Source organism: Hippopotamus amphibius, chromosome 8 (assembly GCF_030028045.1).
Source record: "Hippopotamus amphibius kiboko isolate mHipAmp2 chromosome 8, mHipAmp2.hap2, whole genome shotgun sequence".
NCBI classification, from domain to species: domain Eukaryota; kingdom Metazoa; phylum Chordata; class Mammalia; order Artiodactyla; family Hippopotamidae; genus Hippopotamus; species Hippopotamus amphibius.
This window is the reverse complement of record NC_080193.1, coordinates 102532164-102555341: the sequence shown is the minus strand read 5'-3', so window position 1 is coordinate 102555341 and position 23178 is coordinate 102532164. Positions and strand designations below refer to the sequence as shown.

Genomic DNA, 23178 nt, shown 5'->3' with positions numbered 1-23178 from the left:
AATTCTGTGATTCATTAAAGAGTTAAAAGAAAAAGTTAAGCCCTCTAATTAAGGAATTAACTTGGTATCTTAAATGTATACAGTTTAAATAGAGGATATAAAGAAATAAAAGAAAATATAAACAAAATATACCAAACCATAACTAAACAGAGAACATTTTGTACATTGTTAAGGGAAAAACTGAAATTATCAACATCAATTAAGAATTTTTGGCGTGCCCATTTATTCAACATACCAGGTAACTGTATCATATATATGCACCATACAGGAATATCAAGTTTTTTAAAAATCAACACTGAGTATTTAAAAAGGTACTGTGGCCTTAATTAAACCCTTAATTCAGAAGGCACTTCAGTAACTTTCAGTGCTTCAAAGTCACGCTCGTCACCACTGCACAGCGCTGAAGAAAACATCTGTACCACGTACAAACAATAATTTCCAGTATTATGCAGGAAAACCTTATGTTTCAAGCATTTTCCTTTTTCTTTCTGTACAATTAAAAATAAAATGAACAATGGTACGGTTTTTACAAATATTTTGTTTATTTTAATGAAGCTGGTACAGACAATGTCCATTTAAAACCCATATCCCAGGCCAAAAAGTACAAATAAAGTCAAAAAGAGCAGTGTTCTGTTGTATACACTTCTGCATGAATAACTTTAACTGCTAATGAAAATTAGAACTTTTCTGGGATCTTCTGACAAGATTTTTCTTTCATCTCAAAATGCTTTCTCTTCAGTGAAGCCATCTTTGGAGTTAGTCATTATTCTCACCACCTCTGTCATTTTGACTCCAGCCTGATATTCCTCTTCTTTTGGTCCAGACCCTCATAGTTTAAAAGTAGCTTCAAGTTAAGCAAAGGTCATTTTTCCACAGTTCAGTTCTCTGAAAAACTTCCATCTCCCACTGAAAGTCACAGTCCAGGAGTGAAGCAATCACATGCTAGAACTGCAGGGCCAATTGGAAAGTCATTATGAACACTCGCATCAGTCAATCTTATTTATCACAAGCCTGCAAATGCACAGTCCTGGAAAAGGCGGCCTCTCTGTGCACACGTGTAATTTTTAAAAAGGAGAGGGCGATATGAAGGGGGCTGAGGTTTGATCACCAAAAATCAGCACAATGAAAACAAACAATAATGAATAATGGGCACTAGAATTCAAATTACCAGATGTTTTAAAGAGATGGGGTGCCAGTTTTCAATTGTTTGAACACCACATTACAAAAGAACTATTTTTAAAAATAAAAAAGGATTAAGGGAAAAGAAAAAAAAATAAAAAGAATATCTAAACCGTTGAATGACCCCCTGTTTGTTCCTGATAAACTTCAATCACATCTTCTTCCTCCATTCCCAGCTGTAAGAGGAAAGAAAAGTGTTAGTAGTAGAATATAAAAGTACTATTTTTTTAATTGGCTGCAATTATGTGGCCACTGTTTTAAAGTGCAAAAAGATACAAGTGTAATCCATCATTATCCTGTTCTAAAATTAAGAATCCTCCTTCCTTTAATCTAAAGAACAGAGGGGGACTTCCCTGGTGGTCCAGTGGTTAAGACTCCACGCTCCCAATGAAGGGGGCATGGGTTTGATCCCTGGTTGGGGAACTAAGATCTCGCATGCTGCAGGATGCAGGCAAAAAAAAAAAAAAAAAAAAAAGAACCAGTTTTAAAGAACAGGGAGGTATATCTTCTCTTCTGATAATATGTCTATGAAGTCATTCATGTTACTTTGCTGAACCAACTTTACTTCCCAGTCTATTTACCATATAAAATTTAAGCATTTCTGAAAAGTACCTTAAAGGAGTTTTAAATCTAATGAAACGTATATAATAGTTAAATAATAGTTTGATAGTATATTTTCTAAAAAGGATTTTACTTCTAGATGTAATTACTTGATAGAATCTCTTTCAAAAAACCTGATCTCACTTTGAAATATATGTGGTTTTAGTTAGAAAAATACTGCCTAAGGATTCCTTTCTAAGTGGGTTGCTTTGTCATCTACAATTCCTTCTGGCATATAACCATTATTTTCTTTGATAGTGACCACGCTCAATGAAGAAAAGTTACTATACACCTACTCATATTTGATACCTCCAATTGTACAAGCTAGATTTTTCAGGCTGACCCTTCTCAATTCTTACAGAAAAAAGAAAAGGAAAAAAGAAAAAGAAAGAAAGACCCTTTAAAACGCCTTTTACAGAACATTAAGCAAAGTATAGGCAATTAGTGTAGGCAACTACGGTTTTTTTTTAACGTGCCTTATGTGCATTGGAATATTCTGGAATTTTTTTCTCAAAGACATTAATAACGGTTGCCTCTGAGAAATGGGAATGCAGAGACATCTAGAGCATATTTTCCATTTTATATACACTGGTAGTTTAGTTTTTTAATACTTTATTTTTAACTATGAGTATTCTTTATTTAAAAAATAAAAGAGTACATAGGGGGCTTGGTGTCACACTGAAACCCAGGTGTTACCCTTAGTGAGGCTTGTAAAGGACTGTAAATCTGTTGATTCTGGCGTGCAGACAGGGTAAAGGAGCACTGTAATAGGCAGACAGAAAACAAAAACTAGCACTGTTTCCAACGAACTATAAGTGGATCGCAAAAACAAATGAAAAAGAACACTTCAAAGGAAAGTCCAAGTCTCTAAAGAGAAAAGTTACATTTTATAGGTGACAATTTTGCGCAGAATTACAAAATGTGAAAATTGAAATATGCTAAGAAATCTAAAAATAAAACACAGACTTAAGGGGACTTAAAATTTTTTAAACTGATTAATTGGCTCTAGTATTATGGATATCTTGGTTGTGATACACATATGAATATTAAAATAATTATTAATTAAAGAGGCTATTAAAATCTAATTTTAATTGCACATATAGCCTGGTAAATACTGCAAGGACTAAAATTCCAAACATTACAAGGAAGCTCTGAATCAGAAAGGCAGCACATGTCCTCAAACCTAAGGAGAATATGAAGCCATCAACTTTAAGAAATACATTAGCAGAGATGAATAAACAACAGTACAAAGAGGTCACTCCCCAAATACCTACTCTCTCCCATTGCCCCATTATTCTTCTAAAAAGATAAATCTCTTAACGATAGTGAGGGAGGTGTCACTAAAATGTATTAGATATCATCTGTGTTGCAAAGATCATGCCAAGCTAGGAGTAGGAAAATACAAGATGAGTTTGGAATATCTTGTGCCAGACAGTAAGGAAGGACAAAAGAAAGTGGGTGGATACTAAAACTACAGGGAAAAGTTTGATGAGAAATAGAGGATAGTCACATAGTTTCAAAGTATGTGCCCAAAAATTATTCAATTACAACAGGAAAAACAGTAACTACACAGTAAAGAAAAAAAACAACTGTTAAACTCAGTGATAAGGGGCTTCAGATACTCCAGATATTACACCCTGAGAAAGACATGTCACCATTTACGTAGTATTCCAGCCAAAAACACACAATCCAAATCTAGTCAGGAGGAAAGAGAATAGCCCAAATTGAGAGACTTTCTGGAAAACAACTGGTTTGTTTCTTCAAAAATGTAAATGTCATGAAGATGAAGATAGGCTGAAGAACTGTTCCAAATTAAAGATAATTAAGGAGACACCTAAATAAAATATGTTGATACTGAACTGGATCCTGTGACAAGGGAGAAAATTTATTATAAAAGGCATAATTGGGACAAATGACAAAATTAGGCTGTAAAGTATTCTAACAGTGTTATGTGTCCTGAATTTTAATAACAGTACTGTGGTTATGTACAAGAATATACTTGTTCTTAAGAAATACACACTAAAATATTTAGTAAATGGCCATAGGGTATGCAACCTACTCCCAAGTGGTTCAGATGATATATATATATATATATATATATATACACACACACACATATATATATGGGGGGAGGGGAATAATAAAGCATAGGTAGCAAAATGTTAAAAACTAGGTGAATCTAGGAAGAGAGTACAATTTTTTGTACTGTTCTTGCAACTTCCTGTAAGTTGAAAATTAATTCAAAATTAAAACCTTTTAAAAAGATGGAGAGATGTCAAAAATAAAAGATGCCAACTTGAAGGGGTCCCCACTGGCCAATGTCTAAAGAACATTATTCACACAGTTTCAAAGCATCTCCCCACAAGTCACTTATTAATTACAAAAGAAAATAACTTTATAATGGATTAAAAAAATCTGGCAGCTACCATCTTAACTAAGTGACCAAAGTTAATATTACCCATAGCAGGACAAATGGACATCATGCAACTCCTGATGTGGTGCACTCAGAATTTCAGTTTCACTCTGTGCTAGCCTATCAAAAATGCAAAACTGAATCTAATCATGAGGAAACAACAGACAAACCCAAACTGGACATTCTAAAATACAGCTGGCCTAAATTCTTTTTTAAAATGTCAGTGTGATTAACTGGGTAACTGTCCCACACTAAAGGAAGCTAAGAGGCATGATAACTAGTTAGAATGCATTTCCTGGAAGAGATCCCAGATCAAATTTTAAAAAAGGAAAGGAGGCTATAAAGGACTTTAGTGAGACAAATGACAAAATCAGATTATTTTAACTGTACATTCAATTACAGTATTGTATCAAGGTAAAATTACTTATATTAGGTAATTTAACTGTGGCTCGTAGGAGAACAATAACACTGAAATATTTAGGGGCAAAGGATTGTATCATCTGCAAATTAATATCAAATGGTCCACCAATAATAAACATCTGTATATATAGACAGAATAATAAAGCAAACATAGCACAATGTTAATAACTGGTGAATCTAGGAAAAAATTATACAGGAGAATATTATACTAGTCTCATAATTCTATAAGTTTGAAAGTTTTTAAGCAAAATAACTAATAATAACCATACATAGTTTCCACTATCAGAAATATCAGAAATGTTATTTTGTATTTGGAGGGGGGAATCTGTATAAATATAAATACACACTCTTTCTCTCACTTTATTACTTTCAGATGCCTGGGGGTTGGGGGTGAGAGTGGGAGTAGAGAGGGTGGATATATAAACAGAGAAAACAGTCCATACCTACAATAAAACAAACGAAGGCACAGAAGCATTAAAAAACATGAATCAAGATGACAGAGCCAAATATATTCATATATACTATGCTTCTATATTAAGCTCTCAAAATGGGTCAAAAGTCAAAATCGAACCGTGAAGGTCACCATCACCATGAAAATGTACCAGAAATCTGCCAAATTTGAGGACCATCTGTCCATCCTCAAAAAGATGTAGTATGTGCCTTATGACAATTTCAGTTCTCATTTCCTACTTTCCACCTTTTTATAGGCACTTTTGAAGGCAATATAAGGGAAGTTCAACCCAAAAGACTATTCTTCTCTCTGACAAATGATATACCACTTAAACCAGAGTATATTCAAGAAAAGAGCAGTTTAATGGCACCAACGAACCAAATCATTCAATGCAGAATTTAAAATGTCTTCAATCAGAGAAGAAATTATACTCACTTCTTTTGGAGTGTGATTATCAGCAATTCTCTGACCTTCGAAGAGAAACCTGAGTGAATTCATGGGAACTCCCTAAAAAGGTAGAAAACATACAAATATACAAATCTTAGGAGAGATAACAGGAACTCTGATGTTTGTTCAAAAAACATATATGAAAGCTTCAACAGAAAATAACAAATATGAAAGCTTCAACAGAATATATAGAATATAAAACTAGACAGCTAATTCTATCATAATTATCATTTACTGAGTACCAACTATTTGCCAGGCACTCCCTGTACCAAGTATTTTATATACATAATCATAAATTTTCATCACAACAGCCCCAGAACGTAGGTATTATCACCTTATTCATTTTACAGCAAGGGAATCTAAGGTACAGAGAGGGCACACAAGCTAGCCAAGAACTGAAGGCCAAATATGCTCATAAGCCTTTGCAATCTTAACCACTATTCTATATAGTTTCTTCTCAAATCTGTAAGCTAACATAAAGATAAAATCAGATATTGGATGAACAGCCTCACTAGTTACAACTATACAAGCAAAACTGCTTTTAAACAGACTAAATCACAGAAATTTGGTAAAGCACAGTAGCTAGCCAGATAAACTACACTAAACCTGTAATGGCATTTACAGCACTACAAATATCACAAAAGGTATTAAAATATATTTTTCTAATCACTTATTCCACAAAAATAGCTAAAAGAGAATAGATGACTCATTTAAAGAGAAACAACTTCACTGATAAGTGCAAATCAAGAATCTTTGATTTAGTCCAAAAGTATTAGAAAGTTTTGCTCAATAACTAATGTGTTAAGATTTTCCCTGTGTTTAAATACAACACTATCCCAAAAACATCCAAAAACTTTCAAACTACCTTCCTATATGTACTATACTTAAATATATGAGACCTTGCAAACTTACCCTGCATTTGGTTTTGTTTTGTTTTTTATGAATTTATTTATTTATTTTATTTATTTATTGGCTGTGTTGGGTCTTCATTGCTGCACATGGGCTTTCTCTAGTTGCTGCGAGCGGGGGCTACTCTTCATTGTGGTGCGTGGGCTCCTCATTGTAGTGGCTTCTCTTGTTGCGGAGCACGGGCTCTAGGGGCGTGGGCTTCAATAGCTGCGGCACACAGGCTCAACAGTTGTGGCTCACCAGCTCTAGAGCACAAGCTCAATAGTTGTAGCACACGGGCTTAGTTGCTCCGTGGCATGTGGAATCTTCCCAGGGCAGGTCTCGAACCCGTGTCCCCTGCATTGGCAGGCGAATTCTTAACAACTGCACCACCTAGGAAGTCCCCTGTATTTGGTTTCAAAATTTTTTTTGGTGGCACCACTCACCTTCTGGGATCTTAATTCCCTGACCAGGGATTGAACACGGGTCCCAGCAGTGAAAGTGCCAAGTCCTAACCACTGGAACACCAGGAAATACCCTGGTTTTAAATTATTTCCAGGGTTCTATTAAATAATGAAATAAACTGAGAAGGGTGGAATATTCTTTGATTTTAATTATAGGGTCTTTCAAAAAAGAAGTATTTCATGTTGGAATCAAAAAAGTCTACAGGGACTTCCCAGGTGGTCCAGTAGGTAAGACTCTGAGCTCCCAATGCAGGGGGCCTGGGTTCGATCTCTGGTCTGGGAACTAGATCCCACATGCATGCCGCAATTAAGAGTCTGCAGGCTGTAACTAAGAAGAAGTCCGCATACCGAAACCAAAGATCCCATGTGCCACAACAAAGATCCCGCATGCCACAACTAAGACCCAGTGCAACATACATACATACATACATACATACATACATACATAAATGAAACCAGTTACTACAAAATAAAAATGGAAAGATGATTCAATCTCTCTCATTGGGTAAGTATTCCACATTTCAGATAAATTAAGTGTCCCATTCCTCATATATCAGCAAATGTAAGAAAAAAATTATCAAGACTCCATGAACTAAGTATAGAAACTTCTTCTAACGACTGTAAACTCTGAAGCATAAAAAAGAAAGCTAGAAACTATACTAACAATGTTATATTATCTCCCCAAACCTAGCACCTTCAATTCTGGATCAGTATAGGTTTCACTTTTGCACTGTTTTTTCTCAATAATCAACTCTCCTGTCTACAGATGAGGTAAAAAGACTATATAATTTTCTTCAGAGTTGCTGTGAGCAGTAAATGACAATGTTCTTAAGTATCTACTAGCACAGTACACTTAATATATGTTCATTTGCAATTTTAGCCCCTATCAATATTATTACAAATGTGAGCTAACTGAGCCCCAACTAATAAGACCTTACTGAGCTTAACAATTAACATCAAAAACTGAAACAGGGAATTCCCAGGTGGTCCAATGGTTAGGACTCCGCACTTTCAATGCTGAGGGCTCGGGTTCAATCCCTGGTCAGTAAACTAGGATCCCGCAGTCCACACAGCAAGGCCCCAAAACAAACAGAAAAGAAAAAGAAAGAAGAAAAGAAAAATAAACAGAAACAAATGTTTATTGTTTTACTTAACCTAACACCTAGATCATCTCTTTTTCTTCTTGCAAATTCCTAACCACTAGACCAGGGGTCCCCAACCCCCGGTCTTTTAGGAACCAGGCCGCACAGCAGGAGGAGAGCAGCGGGCAGGCAGGCAAAGCTTCATCTGCCACTCCCCATCCTTGCCATCACTTGCATTACCGCCTGAACCATCACCTGTTTCTTAAAAAAATTAATGATATATTAAGCACTGAATTTAATATTATAATACACAAACCTGTCTTTGACAGTATGATTCTTTGAGTTTCTTGAGATGTGTCGTCATTTTCACTTTGAAGTGAATCTCACTGCTATCCTAAGGAGTTAAGAAGAAAAAAATTATCACTCTTTGTGTAAGCTATTTGCTTTGCTTGAAACAAATTATTTAATAACACATATACTACAAATAGAAACATATACCTTGTCACCTATATTTTCCCACCAAAATATTCTTTTTAGCATTCCTAACAAGTTTTATTAAAATACCCTAATCATCAATCCTCAAAGTTGCTTTATACCCATTTCAAAATAAATTTAATGAAACAAACATAAAGATTATCTGTTTTGGGTGTTAAAATTATCAGTATAAGTAAAAGTATGCATGTCAAAGAATGCATTCCTTCAGAACTGCATGCCTATTCTATTCTCGAAATGAAAATCTGAACTATCACAAACCCCCAAAGGCAACTCAAAATAAAAAGTACCCCCCACAACTGAAGTGTCATTGAAGATGGTCAGGGACCTCCCTGGTAGCACAGTGGTTAAGAATCCGCCTGCCAACGCAGGGAACACGGGTTGCATCCCTGCCCCAGGAAGATCCCACATGCTGCAGAGCAACTAAGCCCGTGACCCACAACTATGGAGTCTGCGCTCTGGAGCCCGTGAGCCACAACTATTGAGCCCATGTGCCGCAACTACTGAAGGCCATGCGCCTAGAGCCTGTGCTCTGCAACAAGAGAAGCCACCACAATGAGAAACCTGTGCACCACAAGGAAGAGCAGCCCCCGCTCGCCACAACTAGAGAAAGCCCGTGTGCAGCAACAAAGACCCAAAGCAGCCAATTTAAAAATAAAAAAAAGAAAAAGATGGTCAAACCTACAAGATAGACGTATACCATAAAGTAACAGACAGATACTTATTCCTGCCATAAAAAGTCACCACACAGAGTCTGGTTTCTCTTGCATGAGTAAAATGAGTCAGTCAAATTGATATATAGGACCACAGATAATTTTCTTCTACCCAGACTGTCAAACTATAAGGCAACCATCAGAAAAAAATACTGGCACTTGCATACTGTAAAAATTTCAAAGTCAATCCTAATATTACGTATCACATTCCACAAATACTTACTAGTGGAAGTTACATGTTTTGTTTGTAACTCAAATTATTTAAAAGACAAACAACAACCAAAAACAAAAACACAAAAAAACCCCACAAAGAATTCCCAGGTGGTCCAGTGGTTAGGACTCCAAGCTTTCACTGGTGAGGGTTTGGGTTCAATCCCTGGTCAGGGAACTAAGATTCCACATATTGAGAGATATGGCCAAATTAAGAAAAACTATATATATATATAAATAAAAACAATTATCCTGTGGATAATTTCACAGACAAAATTTCTAGAGCAATACCTCATACCATAAGATAAAACCACTTCCAGATGAATTAAAGAGCTAACATTAAAAAAAATTTAATATTTTATCTTATTAGGGAGAGATTTTTTTCCCTAAGAAGAAAGTACCCCCCACAACTGAAGTGTCATTGAAGATGGTCCTAATCTTGAAGCATCCCTCATCTTGACATTGGGAAATCCCTATTTTAAAGCAAGATATTAACTCAGAAACCACTAAAAAAAAAAAAAAAAAAAGAGAGAGCGAGAGATACCACTTCACACTCACTAGGATGACTATTTAAAAAAAAAAGACAAAAGCAAATATTGACTAGAATGTAAAATAACAAACCTTCATACATTGTTGTTGGTGGGAATGTAAAATGGTGCAGCCACAGCTAAAAATAGTTTGGAGGCTCCTCAAAAAGTTAAACAAACTTGCTACTATATTAGACCCAACAATTCCACTCCTAGATATATAGAGAACTGAAAACATATCCATACAAAACTTATAATGAATATTTATAGCAATTTATTCATAATAGCCAAAATATGAAAACAACCCTAATGTCCATTAGCTGTTGAATGGATAACAAACTTGGTATATCCACACAATGAAATGTTATTCAGCCATAAAAAGGAATGGAATACTGAAACATGCTACAATCTGAATGAACCTTGAAAATATTATTGCTAAATAAAAGAAGCCAGACACAAAAGGTCACATATCACATAATTCCATTTACATGAAATGTCCAGAACAGGTGAATCCATAAACACAGAAAGTAAAGTAGATGAGTGGTTACTAGAGGCTGGAGAAAAGAAAGATGGGGAGTTACAGCTAATGAATAGTATGTCTTTTCGGGGTGATGACTATGTTCTGGAATTGAATAACAGTAATGGTTATACCGCCTTGTGAATATACTAAAGCCCCTGAATTACATGAGAATGAGTCAAAAATTACCCGCACTCCAGTTATATTAAAACTTTTATAAATTCTACACCCAGCGTGCAGATAATTTTTGACTCACCCTCGAACATTTTAAATGATGAATTTTATGGTGTTGAAATTACATCTTAATAAAAATTTTCAAAATAATGATCACAGAAAATAGGAAAAGGATATGAACACACAATATAAACAGACAAAAAAATTATACCTCATTGATAATCAGAGGAATGCAAAATAAAATGTCTAGCTATCACTATGGCCCCAAGCTGAAAGACTGGTAATATCCCATGTTTCACAGAATGTAGGGAAATGGTACTCTCACACTTCCATGGTGAGAGTCTACTAGTTCTTTCTTTTGTCCCTTAAAAAAACAACTATGAAGATTCATTCCTCCAATAATTTTCAGCTAACTTTAATTATCTGTTAACATCTGAAAAGGGGGCAATAAGATACAGGCCAGAGTCTGGAGAAATAAGGTGCCAAGAAAGAGAAAGGTGTCAGAAAAAGGCCTGAGAGGCCCTCCTGTTTAAGGGCTCTGGCATTATCACTCAATAGTAGTCACTGTTTTGCCACTGAAGCATGCTAATCAAGCAAAAGTTTTATGAGCAGAAATTAAGGTGATTTAAATCTGCCTACCAGAGCAATTAAAAAAACAGTATCACCCTTTTCTACCTCCAACAGATGCATATGTAGTAAATGAAACACCATTTTTAAATAACTTGCCTTAATCATTTTTTCTGTGTCAGAAATCATTCACACATTTCAGAGTCAAAGGAGAAAAATCACGACACTCACCTGTCCGATGACTTTGAGTTTAATATATTCTCCTTCCTTCTTATCCCCCAAGTCCTCAGTTGAAGGTTTTGCCTCCTGAAAGAAAAGTACATGTAAAGGTAAAAGTTCCTATATGCTATTTTAATTACTCACCCATTATTTTGACTTAGGGTACGAAATTTGCACCTGAAAATACAGTGAGCATTTCTTTTCTCTGCCAGACAATCAGGCAAAAAAAGTCCTAAGTCAAATACTCTCTCAAACACCAGTTCACTAAACATCAAGAAAGAAGTCTCTTATTATAATCCTACAGTAATGGTTCTAAAACTTCACCATGCATCAGAATCACCTGAAGGACTACTGGGCCACACGCCCAGTTTTTTATTCAACAGGTCTAGGGTAGGGCTGTAATATATATTTCTAACTAATTACCAGGTGATGCTACTGCTGCTGGGCAAAGGAACAACCTGGAAACCTTTATCTTACAGTCAACTCCTATCAGTCAAAGGAAGCTCGTCTTCATAAATTCTTAACCAAAGATTTTGAATCCAAGATTATTTTCTCACAACCTATTGGGAGAAGTTAACTACTCCAACTAGTCCCCCTAAGAGGGAACTCCCTGGTGGTCCAGTGTGTAAGACTCTGTGCTCCCAATACAGGGGGCCTGGGTTCGACCCCTAGTCAGGGAACTAGATTCCACATCCCACATTGCATGCCACAACTAAGAAGTTCACATATCGCAACTAAAAGCTCCTGCATGCTGCAACTAAGACCCAGTGAAGCCAAAATAAATAAATAAATAAATAATTTTTTTTAGAAACTGTACTAAGAAACATAGATTAATCATATTAACATAAGCAAAGTCTATTTAAAAAGGAAAATCAAATAGCAAGGTACTGGCCTAATGTACTCTTGAATCAAGACAAATCAGTTTTATAACATCTATTATTTTAGACTGTCTGAAGCAGTATATCCAATTTTAAAAGATTAGGCTTGGCTGAAAAAAAAAAATTAGGAGAACTAAATTGGAATAAGAAAAAAGCCCAAACAGGGTAAGCAGTAAAAGGAAAGAGGAGACAAAATTGCAAGACATAAATAATTTCAAATGAAGGTGTACCGAAAATAAAATGAAGTTAGAATAAACCAGTAGAAACAACTTCACCATGAAGTATCTAAGAAAAGTAAGCCATTTTTAGTAAAGGCATAGCTTGGTAAATTTCACTCAATGGTGTGATAAAAGCAGCTTTCCCCTGCACTTTACCTGAGTTTGGCCACCCTATTATTCACTTATTTAAATACATACTTTTCTATTATTCACAGCAATTACAAGCTGTTAAGCCACACTTGATAAGAATACCACCAACTATATTGTATTTCAGAAGTAAAATAACAGGGCCATTTCCTGTTTATCTCATGCCAGTAACTGAAAACTAACAAACTCTTTAACATTCAAAATTTATTGACTATATTAAACTAGAAGTAGCTTTTAAATGTAAGATACAGGCTAGAGTCCAGGGAAATGCTTAGATAATAGAACTGACTTCATTAGAGTGAATCCTCGCCTGTTTATCATTCTGCAGTACTTTCAACATTTGCTGACTACTGCATATTATGGCAGCAGGCAAAATTAACCTTCTCTAGCAAGACAGCATTTCACCTGAAAACCAGAAGACTGTCTTTAAACATAGTCTCACAACCACATTTCTATGAATTTATATTCAGAGTAAACAGTTCTTTCTTCCTTTAAGTATCTAGAGAGGACAAGGACAGCTTATTCCACGCAGTGAAGGGCAATAAAGAGCAAAGAAGCCCTGAGTCCACTTTAACTGAGAGCAGGGATGTTAAGAAGCTTTATTTGAGTTACCACAAGGAAGAAAACATCCCCCTCCCACCGGAGTTGCACAATGGGAGTGATTTTGCTCCAGTGTTTCCTAGACAGAGCGGCTACAGAAGCTACTCAGAACAAAATAGTTCTTCCCCCTTCTCCAATCCACTGTCCGCACTGCTTCAGAACTCTCTTCTAAAGCACAGCTTCTCTGACTGTATAACCACCCCTACTGAAAAGGTACTCTGAGGCCTAGAACCAAACTCCACAGCACCTCATTCAGTTCCTCCACTACAAAGCTCAATTCTCATTTTTCTCTCACCACTTCCTTTAAAACACAAGGATTTGGTTAAATTGGACTATGTGCTGTTCCCTGAACATGTCTGTAAACATTCTTCCACCTTCAGCCCTTTGCTATCCCTGTTTTCTTTACCTATAATCCATATCCTCCCTCAATCTCTCTTGAAATCTTCACAGAAAAATACATCCCACACATCACCTGAAGTCCAGTATTGAAAACACTCTTCTAGGAACCATGGCACCACTCAATCTTCCAACTGGGATTAATATTTTCCTTTAATGCTCCTTTTGGCAATTTATTCATATCCTTTACGGCATTTATCCTCAATTTAAAAGCACTCCCCTGTCTTCTTAAGGAGTTGTTCTCATCCTTTTCTTCAAACTTCTTATGAGAGTACTCAGCATTTGCTGTTTCTACTTTTACTCTCAACCCACTGTAATCTGGTTTATAGCCCACCATTCCACTTGACACTTCTCTCACCAAGGTTTCCAGTTCAACTCCCTACTGCTAAACCCAAAGGACAATTTCAAGTCTTATCTTTAACTCCAACCAACAGACACTTATGACTTCTTCCTTGAAAACTCTCTACCTTTGGCCTCCAAGATTTCATTGTCTCCTCATCGTTGACCACTTCCTTGAATGCTAGTGTTCCTCTGGGTTCCATGTCTTTAATCCTCTTTTCCTTCTTCTTTCTTGGTGACCCATAATTCCAACTACCTCTCAGATACTAATGACTCACAACCATTCTCACCAACCTGATAACTTTTCTGAGTTTCACGCATTTATCCAAGTGCTTGAACATCTATCTCCACTTTGGATACTCCTATGTATGCCTCAATTTAAGTGTCCAAAACTGAATGCATTATCTCTAACTCCTCTGTTAGCTTTAACTCCTCTTCGTAAAAACCAAAATCAAAAAACCTACAACTCCTCCTGGATTCCCAATTACAATAAATGGTCACCATACACCCAACTGCCCACAACAGAAATTTAGTAGTCCTCTCTGGCTACTCTTCCTCTCTTAAACCTCACACTTAATCGCTGACCATTCTGACAATCATCTCTCTTAGTGACTCTCATTCTCTCTATTCCACTGCCCTGGTTTAGGCACTCACTGTTGCTCACCAACATTACTACAACAGCATAACAGATGCCCCAAGTCTAGCTCCCTTCAATTAATTCTTCCCAACTACGCCAGAGCCATTCCTCTAAAATGCAACCTGATCTGCCCAGAATCTTCAGGATGAAGTTCAAACTCATTAGCTGACATACAGTGGTCCTCCATGTGCTGGTCCCTGCCTAACAATCCAGTCTTCTTCTCCTACCTCTCTTGCTAATAATAAATACCCTTTGCTCCAGCCACACTGAGCTATCTACAATTCATTAAACATAGCACCCTCTACCTTATCTCCATTCTCTCTGTACATGTTAATCACCTCTACTTGATATGCCCTTTCCTACCCTATTCCCCTTTCAAGACCACTCAAGCATCGCTTCCTACAAAATGACTTCCCTGATCACACTCTTAAATGTTGCTATACTGCTTACTTTAATCTTATTATAATCACGTGTTTACATATCTGTGTCTCCCACCAGATCTGAGCTCCTTATTGGCATGCCTTACTCTTCTTTGTATTTCTGATCAAGCACAGTGTCTAGTATATATTTTGAAGATAATCAATATGCTTGTTAAATCAACATTTTCTGTGACAGTTTTGTATGTCTTGACTTCCTTACAAGTTTACAAGGAGAGGGTCCAAGTTTTTCATCTTTATAATCTCTGTAGTGTCAGGCAAATACCAGCAATTATTTAATGCTGGGTGAATTAAGCTGACAGCACTATTTTCTGTATCATACCACAAAATCTGACTAATGCCTCATACTTCTACTGTACATGACAGTCAATATAAACAAAATCCTTTCAGCATTTTATATTCACAGTTGGGAATAAGAGATAATTCACTTCAATTTCATAAGAATATGTGAACAGTAGGATTTGAAATTTCCAAAAATAAACTGTCACTTTCCCTAGTCACTCAATTTTGGTGCTCTCTTCCCAACTCTGAAGCACTAGAGCAATCTGGGTGCTGGCTGCACAGATGTGACCAGTTTGTGAAAATTCAGCACACTGTACATTTATGAACACTTTTTCAAATATATATTAATCTTCAGTAAAACCTTTAAAAATATCTGACCCTAGCTATTGAGAACAGCAGGTCCAAGCAAACAGAACTCCACCCTTCCTTCCTTTAGGTCTCTTTCTTCAGATTCTCAATAGCTCAGTAAAAGCAATCAAATGCAAAAAGAATGGTCAAACTATAAAAGTATAACAAATAACACATATCTTTACATAAACTTAAGTCATGTTGCAGGAATTCCAAAATTTAAACTGTAAGACTAAGGTGCTCAATAATACGATCTGTGTGACCTTACCCACATGACTTTTTTCATGTAGAATATCAGAGAATTATCTAAAAACAAAAACCCCACACACACACACACACAATTTCAGTAAATTCCAAAATGGGATACCAAACATGACTTAGAGAAAATTATTCATGGGAACTCCCTGGTTGTCCAGTGGTTAGGACTCAGTGATTTCACTGATGGGCTGGATTCAATCCCTGGTTGGGGAACTAAGATCCCACAAGCCGCGTGAGATAATTATTATCCATAACAATCCCAATGTTCTGGAAGAAGCAAATGATTCAATTTTGGAGATAAAGTTACTAGGTCTATTAGAAGTAAAGAGCAAGAAGGTATGCAAACACATCATGAGAGGAAAACTACTGCATAACAACCAACCTTTCCTCAATAACAAAACATCATGGGAATTGAAAGAGGAGGAAGACACCTGCTGTTTTCACATTTTTGAGGCAACCTTCCATTTCTAGGGCCTGGAACATACTGACATTCAATAAATACTTGTCAAATGAATGAATCTGACCACTCATTCTTTTAAAAACTTTTACTAAGTATTCAGTCACTGGGCTGGGCACTTCAGAAAAAAAGGGTGAATAAAGCCTGATTCCTGACCCTGGAAAGCAAACAGTATAATCGAGAAAGACAAACAAATAATTGCAACATTAAATGTAAAAGCTATAATAGAAACATGCTAACTAGTATGGGGGGCTAAAGTGTATCAAGAGATATTTGACAGCTGCTTTATACTTTTGAACTCTGAACTACATGAGTACTCTAACCATAACAGTATACTTAGTTTCTAGATAACTGAGAAAAACATATATAATATTAAATAATGTTCAGGTAACACTTTATTTGAAGTGTTTCATTATAATCAATATGTTTGCAACATTTACTAGCAGCACTTCATATATCTACTGGAGAGAACACATATATATCATTCCTCTTTTGGGGCATGGAATGCTTAATATACGTATCACTCACTAAATGGCTCAAGTCATTATAACATGCTTATTCTATGACATAAATAGTATACAGAATTATGAACTCTAATATACACCTAGTTTATCATATTCACCTGCTCCCTCAAACGAACAGGAAGATCAGCAAACATCAACAACAGGGGGACACAAAGAATGCTCCAGGGAATAATGCTATCCTAACAAAAGAAATACAAATAATGTGGTAGGTTAACAATAACTGCAAATTCTTTGTTACTCTTCACATTAAGAAATGGGGTCTAGATGCCTCTCCCTTGGTGACTATAGTTAATAATACTGTATTGTACATTTGAAAGTTGCTGAGACTATATCTTAAAAAGCTCTTATCACAAGAAAAATTTGTAATTATGTGTAGTGATGGATGTTAACAAGACCTACTGTGGTGATCATTCCACAATATACACAAATACTGAATCATGTTGTACACCTGAAACTAATATGTGTCAATTATATCTCAATAAAAATAAATAAATGCCTTTCTCCTGAATCTGGACTTTGTGATTTGCTTGACGAACAGAATGCAGAAGTGACTTCCAAAGTTAGGTTCTAGGAGGCTGGGAGGTTTCCACTCAAGGTTCTCTGGGAACACGCTCTTGTGAGCCCTAAGCTGCCGTAAGTCTGAATATCCTGGGTTCCCCATGCTGAACAGAATACGTGACGAGAGCATTCAGAGAGGTCTTGAGACTCTATGAAGAACCCATCCGCTACAGCCCACAGTCATGTGAGTAATCCAACATCAAGGAGCAGTGATGAGTCCAACCCACAGAGCCCTCCCCCCAAACTGCAGATTCATGAGCAAAATAAGACTGCTGTTTTAAGCCATTAAGTTTTCTTTTTTAATAAATTTATTTATTCATTTATTTTTATTTCTTGGCTGCATTGGGTCCTTGCTGCTGTTCGTGGGCTTTCTGTAGTTGCATAGAACGGGGGCTACTCTTCATTGCAGTGCGCAGGCTGCTCATTGTGGTAGCTTCTCTTGTTGCAGAGAACAGGCTCTAGGCTCACAGGCTTCAGAAGCTGCAGTGTGGTATCATTAGTTGTGGTTCGTGGGCTCTGGAGCTCAGGCTCAGTAGTTGTGGCACATGGGCTCCACGGCACGTGGGATCTTCCTGGACCAGGGACTGAACCATGTCCCCTGCATTGACAGGTGGATTCTTAAGCACTGTGCTACCAGGGAAGCCCCAGCCATTAAGTTTTGAAGTAGTTTGTTAGGTACCAACAGATAACCAGAATTACAGAATGCTTCAAAATCCTTCACTAAAGATAAAAGGAGATCGTTCAATCAATATCTCTCTCTCGCTCCCTCTCTGCTTCCCCCTCTCTGAGGTAGAGATGGAGAGTGAACCTGCTACAACAGATTCAGTTAGCACTTGAAGCAAATCAGTCACCTAATTATTATAAATTTATTTACTTACTTACTTACTTATTTTTGGCTGCACTGGGTCTTTGTTGCTGCACGCTGGCTTTCTGTAGTGCCGCTAGTGGGGGCTACTCTTTGTTGTGGTGCTCGGGCTTCTCACTGCAGTGGCTTCTCTTGTTGCGGAGCACAGGCTCTAGGCAGGCAGGCTCTAGAGCTTAGGCTCAGTAGTTGTGGCGCATGGGCTTAGTTGCTCCACGGCATGTGGGATCTTCCCAGATCAGGGCTTGAACCCGTATTCCCTGCATTGGCAGGTGGATTCTTAACCACTGTGCTACCAGGGAAGTCCTAGTCATCCAATTATTACAAACTAACAGACCTGAGTTGAAGAGCTGAAGTCCATGCTGCCTTTCATGATTTTGACATAGAAAAGAAACTATAAATGTGAATACAGGGGAAAGGAAGAAAAAAATATTTGTACAAATTACCCTTACCAGTTTGATATTAAGCTTCTAGTTCTATATAAGTGTTCAGTTTTGCTGCAAGGTGAAATCACGCTAAAAGTGAGCAACCAGTCAGATCTCTAAGGAGCCCATGAGCCACAACTAAGACCCAGTGCAACCAAATAAATTTTTTTTTTAAAAGAAGAATTCAGCTTCATATCTCTTTAAATCCTTAGCACCCCAACACTAAAACTGTACTGGGTACTAATTATTAACAATGACGTTGGCCCATCAGCCTAGAGCAACAGTTCTCAAACTTTATGGTCTCAGGACTCTCTTACACTCTTAAAAATTATTCAGTTGGTGTACCTCAAAAACTGGTACAAGAGTGTAATGTAATTATATTCCAATTAAAAAAATAAAAAATAAAAATAAATTATTTAGAGGACTTCCTAAGTGGCACAGTGGTTAAAAATTCACTTGACAATGCAGGGGACACAGGTTCAAGCCCTGCTCTGGGAAGATTCCACACGCTGTGGAGCAACAAAGTCCGTGCGCCACAACTATTGAGCCCGTGTGCTGCAACTACTGAAGCCCATGTGCCTAGAGCCCGTGATCTGCAACAAGAGAAGCCACAATGAGGAGCCAGCACACCACAATGAAGAGTAGCCCCTACTCACAGCAACTAGAGAAAGCCCGTGTGTAGCAACAAAGACCCAACACAGCCAACAATAAATAAATAAATAAATTCTTAAAAAAAAAATTATTTAGAACCCCATAAAGCTTTTGTTCAGTTGGTTATACCTATTGAGGTTTGCAGTATTAGACACTGAAACTGAAAAATGTGCAATATACATATTAATTCATTTCAAGATAATAAACCCAATGTATATTAGCAAATAATGTATTTTTATTAAAAATATTTTTCATATTGCTATTTATGAAAAATATTTTAATACTAGCAATATGAAACACTGGTAAGGATATGATGATACCCTCATTAAATGGTACTATGTATATAAAATACAATCTCTTGAAAGTAGCAACAGAGGATCAATCTTATATTTTTCAAAACAAAACTAGTGAGAAACAAAACTAGTGAGAAAAGTGGCACTGTTTTGCACTTTTGCAAATCTCTTCAATGTCTGGCTTAACAAAAAGCAGCTGGATTTCCACAACTGCTTCCACATTTCAATCTGCTGTGATATCCCAGGTTATGTCAATCTTTAGAAAACTCCACTGAACACTTACGAAAGAATAAGAGTGAAAAAGACAATGTCCTAGTAATATCATGAACATACTTTTGGCCTCAAGGACTCCCCGAAAAGAATCTAAAGAACCTCTTGGCCTAGAGCCACCTGTTAGTGTCCTAGGCCCTTTATTTCTTCCTTCTAGTCTCTTTTAAATGACTGGAATTCAAATGGAGCAATAAATTCTACAGTTTACTGTAGAATTCCTTCTGTACATCGCTCTTTCATCAGACTATAGTAAATTTCAACATGCTTCCTAGCCACTTCTGAGCATCAAAATAATAAGGCTGATGAAATTAAGCATTTACACCTGTTCTTTCCTCCCTGGTAACCAAGTAAACAACTATCTAGGGAGATAGTTATAATGCCATTCGCATCCCATGGGAATTCAGACTGTTAGTAAGAAGATCAACCCAAAACTAATCCAGATTACGGTTTAAACTTAAAATATAAATGTACATTTTATGCAACAGTACAAATCCACAAAAGCCTCACTTGCTCTCACCAAGTGTTACAAAACTGAACTGGGTTAAAAGCCAAGGGAATAAGTGTGTTAAATTTAAAAGTTCAAGTACATTACGGAGTTGAATGAGAAACAGTTTTTTAGACAATTATCACTAAACAAGCAAAAAGGTCGAAAAATACTTGAAAAAGTCACAGTCGTCTGGGCAAACAAAACGCAGTCCAGACAAAAAAAACCTATAAAGTAAAAAGTGGCCATAAACACGGTTAACTAGAAAAGGATGAGAAAGCAAACCTTACCACGGAAAATCGAACACTCCTGACTGAGTGCGAATTCCAAGCAAATTCTTGACATTAACATTGAGATGGAGCACTCTGCTATAATAGGAAGCTTTCTGCAAATGTTCTGCAACTGCTCTACACACACGAAGTTTTCCTATTCCTCAAAGGTATCAGTCAACTTTAGGTTAACGCCCAGATGAAATACTTTCTGTTGCTCTGGCAGTTCTGTTCTACTTTGTTTCTTGGTTATTCTGAGTGCTCTCTTACAACTGGAGAGCTACTGAACCAATCCCGAGTAAGAAATGGGAAAGTACAAGAAAAGAGGCGACAGTTCTGCACCCCCACACGGAAAAAGACTCGGAGCAGAGCAGCGGCGGCCCGGCCCCAGCTGCAACCCGAACGGAAAGCAGAGCTTTCTAGGTTCCCAGCAACACGAGACAAGGTCTCCCTCCCCCCCCGCCCCCACGTCCCCACTCCAGGACTATCTAAAGACCAAGAACCAAAAAAGTGGAGTCCACCCGCTTTTCAGGGCCACAGAGCCTCCGAGGCAGGGATTCTCTCCCGTTACATAACTGGGGCCTAGGGCACTTCTTCTGCAATGAGTCCTCTGGAGAGGCAGGCAGACGGGTTCCCCACGGACCCTCTCCGGAAAGTGGAAGCTGGGCTCTGCACCTGGTCGGCCCCGGAGAAAGAAGGGGGACGACTTGAAAGAGGCCGCGACCAGAGACACGGGGGCACGGGGGGTGATGAGCCGGCCAAGAGAGGGGCAGGGCGGCTCTCGGAGGCCCGCTGCAGGCCCGGGCGTCTCCGGCCCCAGTCCACTCCCCTCCTTCGCCAGCCCAGTCCCCACCGGCCGCCCCCTCCCCCATGCTGCGCTCCCCTCCCCCGCGCCTCCATCCCCGGCCCCAGCCGAGCGGCTGGCGGACCTGCGGAGTAAGGCCTCGGCCCCCGCCATCGGACGGCTCCCAGGCCGGTACCTGGTCAGACATGGTGACGGTGGCTTCCCCCGGGGTCTCCGCACAGCAGCGGCCTCGGGTAGGCAGAACCTCGCTCCGGGGTTTACAAATCCTTCTCCCTTCCCCACAGCACAACACCGCGGCTGGAGGGACTTCCGCTACGCCTCGCGTCACTTCCGCTACGCGCTTTCAGGACGGAGAGGGACAAGAGGAAAGGCGCGGCGGGAAAACCGGTGGGGGGGCTGTCCGGAGGCTGGGGGGCGGAGAGCGGCTTTAGTGGTAGTCGCGCGAATGAATTAACGACAGCCCCCTCAGCAGCACGTAGACTCGGCCTTGTGCCTCGGTCCCGAGCCCATCCCCCTGGGGAAAAGTTCCGGGTGCCCAGTTTCAATGTTTGGAGCAGTACTGACAGCCCAGACCCCTCCCACCGACACCTTGCGCGTTTCTGAAGCCTGAGCCAAGGTACTTCTATTGTCTCCTCCTGGCCTTGCTCATCGACCTTCCAAAATAAATTGGACTGAATTCCAGTGCTTCTTACACTAGAGCTAACATTTTTGGTTAACCAACCCTGGCCAAACACATGAACTTAATTAAAACAAAGCAAAACAAAATATGGTCCCATCGGGCAGGATTTTGATGGCCACTGATAAGAAAGATGCTCCTGAATGTTCTAAACAGGTGACGAGAAGCTGATTCCAACCCTTGACTTCGTTGCTCTGAGTTAAAGAACGGTCCTTCTATGAGTTCTTTAAAATACAGTCGCCCTACTGGCAAAACATAGGGCATAAGATATGGACAAACTGAATAGAAGTGAGATTCCAGAATAAATCAATAAATCCTCACACATCAATTAATTTTGGACAAAAATGCCAAAACAATTCAATGGTGTAAGAAGTCTTTCAACAAAGGTTACTGGGACAACTGGATATCCATATGCAAAGGAATGAATTTGGATCACTATCTCACAACATTTGAAAAGTTGAAATGGATCAAAGGCCTAAATGTAAGAGCTAGAACTGTAAAACTCATAGAAGAAAATACGGGTATAAAGCTTCTTGACCTTGGATTAGGCAATGGCTCTTAGATATGACACCAAAAGCACAAGCAACCAAAGAAAAATAAATAATACGGGCATCATCAAAATTAAAACTTTTGTCTTTTATGTTGAAAAGACAACCTAAGGAATAGGAGAAAATATTTGCAAATAATATATCTGATGAAGGTCTGATATTCAGAATACATAATTAACTATTATAATTCAACAATTAAAAGACAATTCAATTTAAAAATGGACAAAATGTCTGAATAGAAATTTCTCCAAAGAAGATATACAAATGGACATGAAAAGATGCTCAACACTATTAGCCATCAGGGAAACGCAGATTAAATCACAAGAAACCATTTTTGGACCGATTAGGATAATGTCTATAATCGAAAAGAAAAATAATAAGTGCTGGAAAAGATATGGAGAAATTGGAACCCTCATACTCTACTTAGTGGGAACATAAAATGCATTGGAAAAT

General features: G+C 38.0%; 1 protein-coding gene across 5 annotated transcripts; it reads right to left on the bottom strand.

Moving 5' to 3' along the window:
- Positions 1-518: 518 nt before the first annotated feature.
- SUMO1 (small ubiquitin like modifier 1) lies at positions 519-21984 on the bottom strand. Of its 5 annotated transcripts, XM_057746561.1 has the most exons (6): positions 21677-21844; positions 16983-17063; positions 11376-11450; positions 8261-8338; positions 5499-5570; positions 519-1355 (listed from the first exon to the last, which is right to left on the bottom strand). In XM_057746561.1, exons 1-6 carry the CDS (start codon positions 21686-21688, stop codon positions 1287-1289), a joined length of 387 nt encoding a protein of 128 aa, XP_057602544.1. In that variant the 5' UTR covers positions 21689-21844; the 3' UTR covers positions 519-1286. The 5 variants fall into 5 exon arrangements, with proteins under 5 accessions (XP_057602544.1, XP_057602545.1, XP_057602546.1 ...); XM_057746562.1 differs by lacking the exon at positions 16983-17063 and having other exon boundaries at positions 21626-21984; XM_057746563.1 differs by lacking the exon at positions 16983-17063 and having other exon boundaries at positions 8261-8333; positions 21626-21982.
- Positions 21985-23178: the final 1194 nt, after the last annotated feature.

Excerpts from the sequence above, each read along its gene's own strand:
- SUMO1 (XM_057746561.1), bottom strand. Across the intron at positions 5,571-8,260 it reads AATCATACTGTCAAAGACAG|GGAGTTCCCATGAATTCACT; the intron begins GTTTGTGTATTA and ends CTACCTTTTTAG. Across the intron at positions 1,356-5,498 it reads ATAATCACACTCCAAAAGAA|CTGGGAATGGAGGAAGAAGA; the intron begins GTGAGTATAATT and ends TTCCTCTTACAG.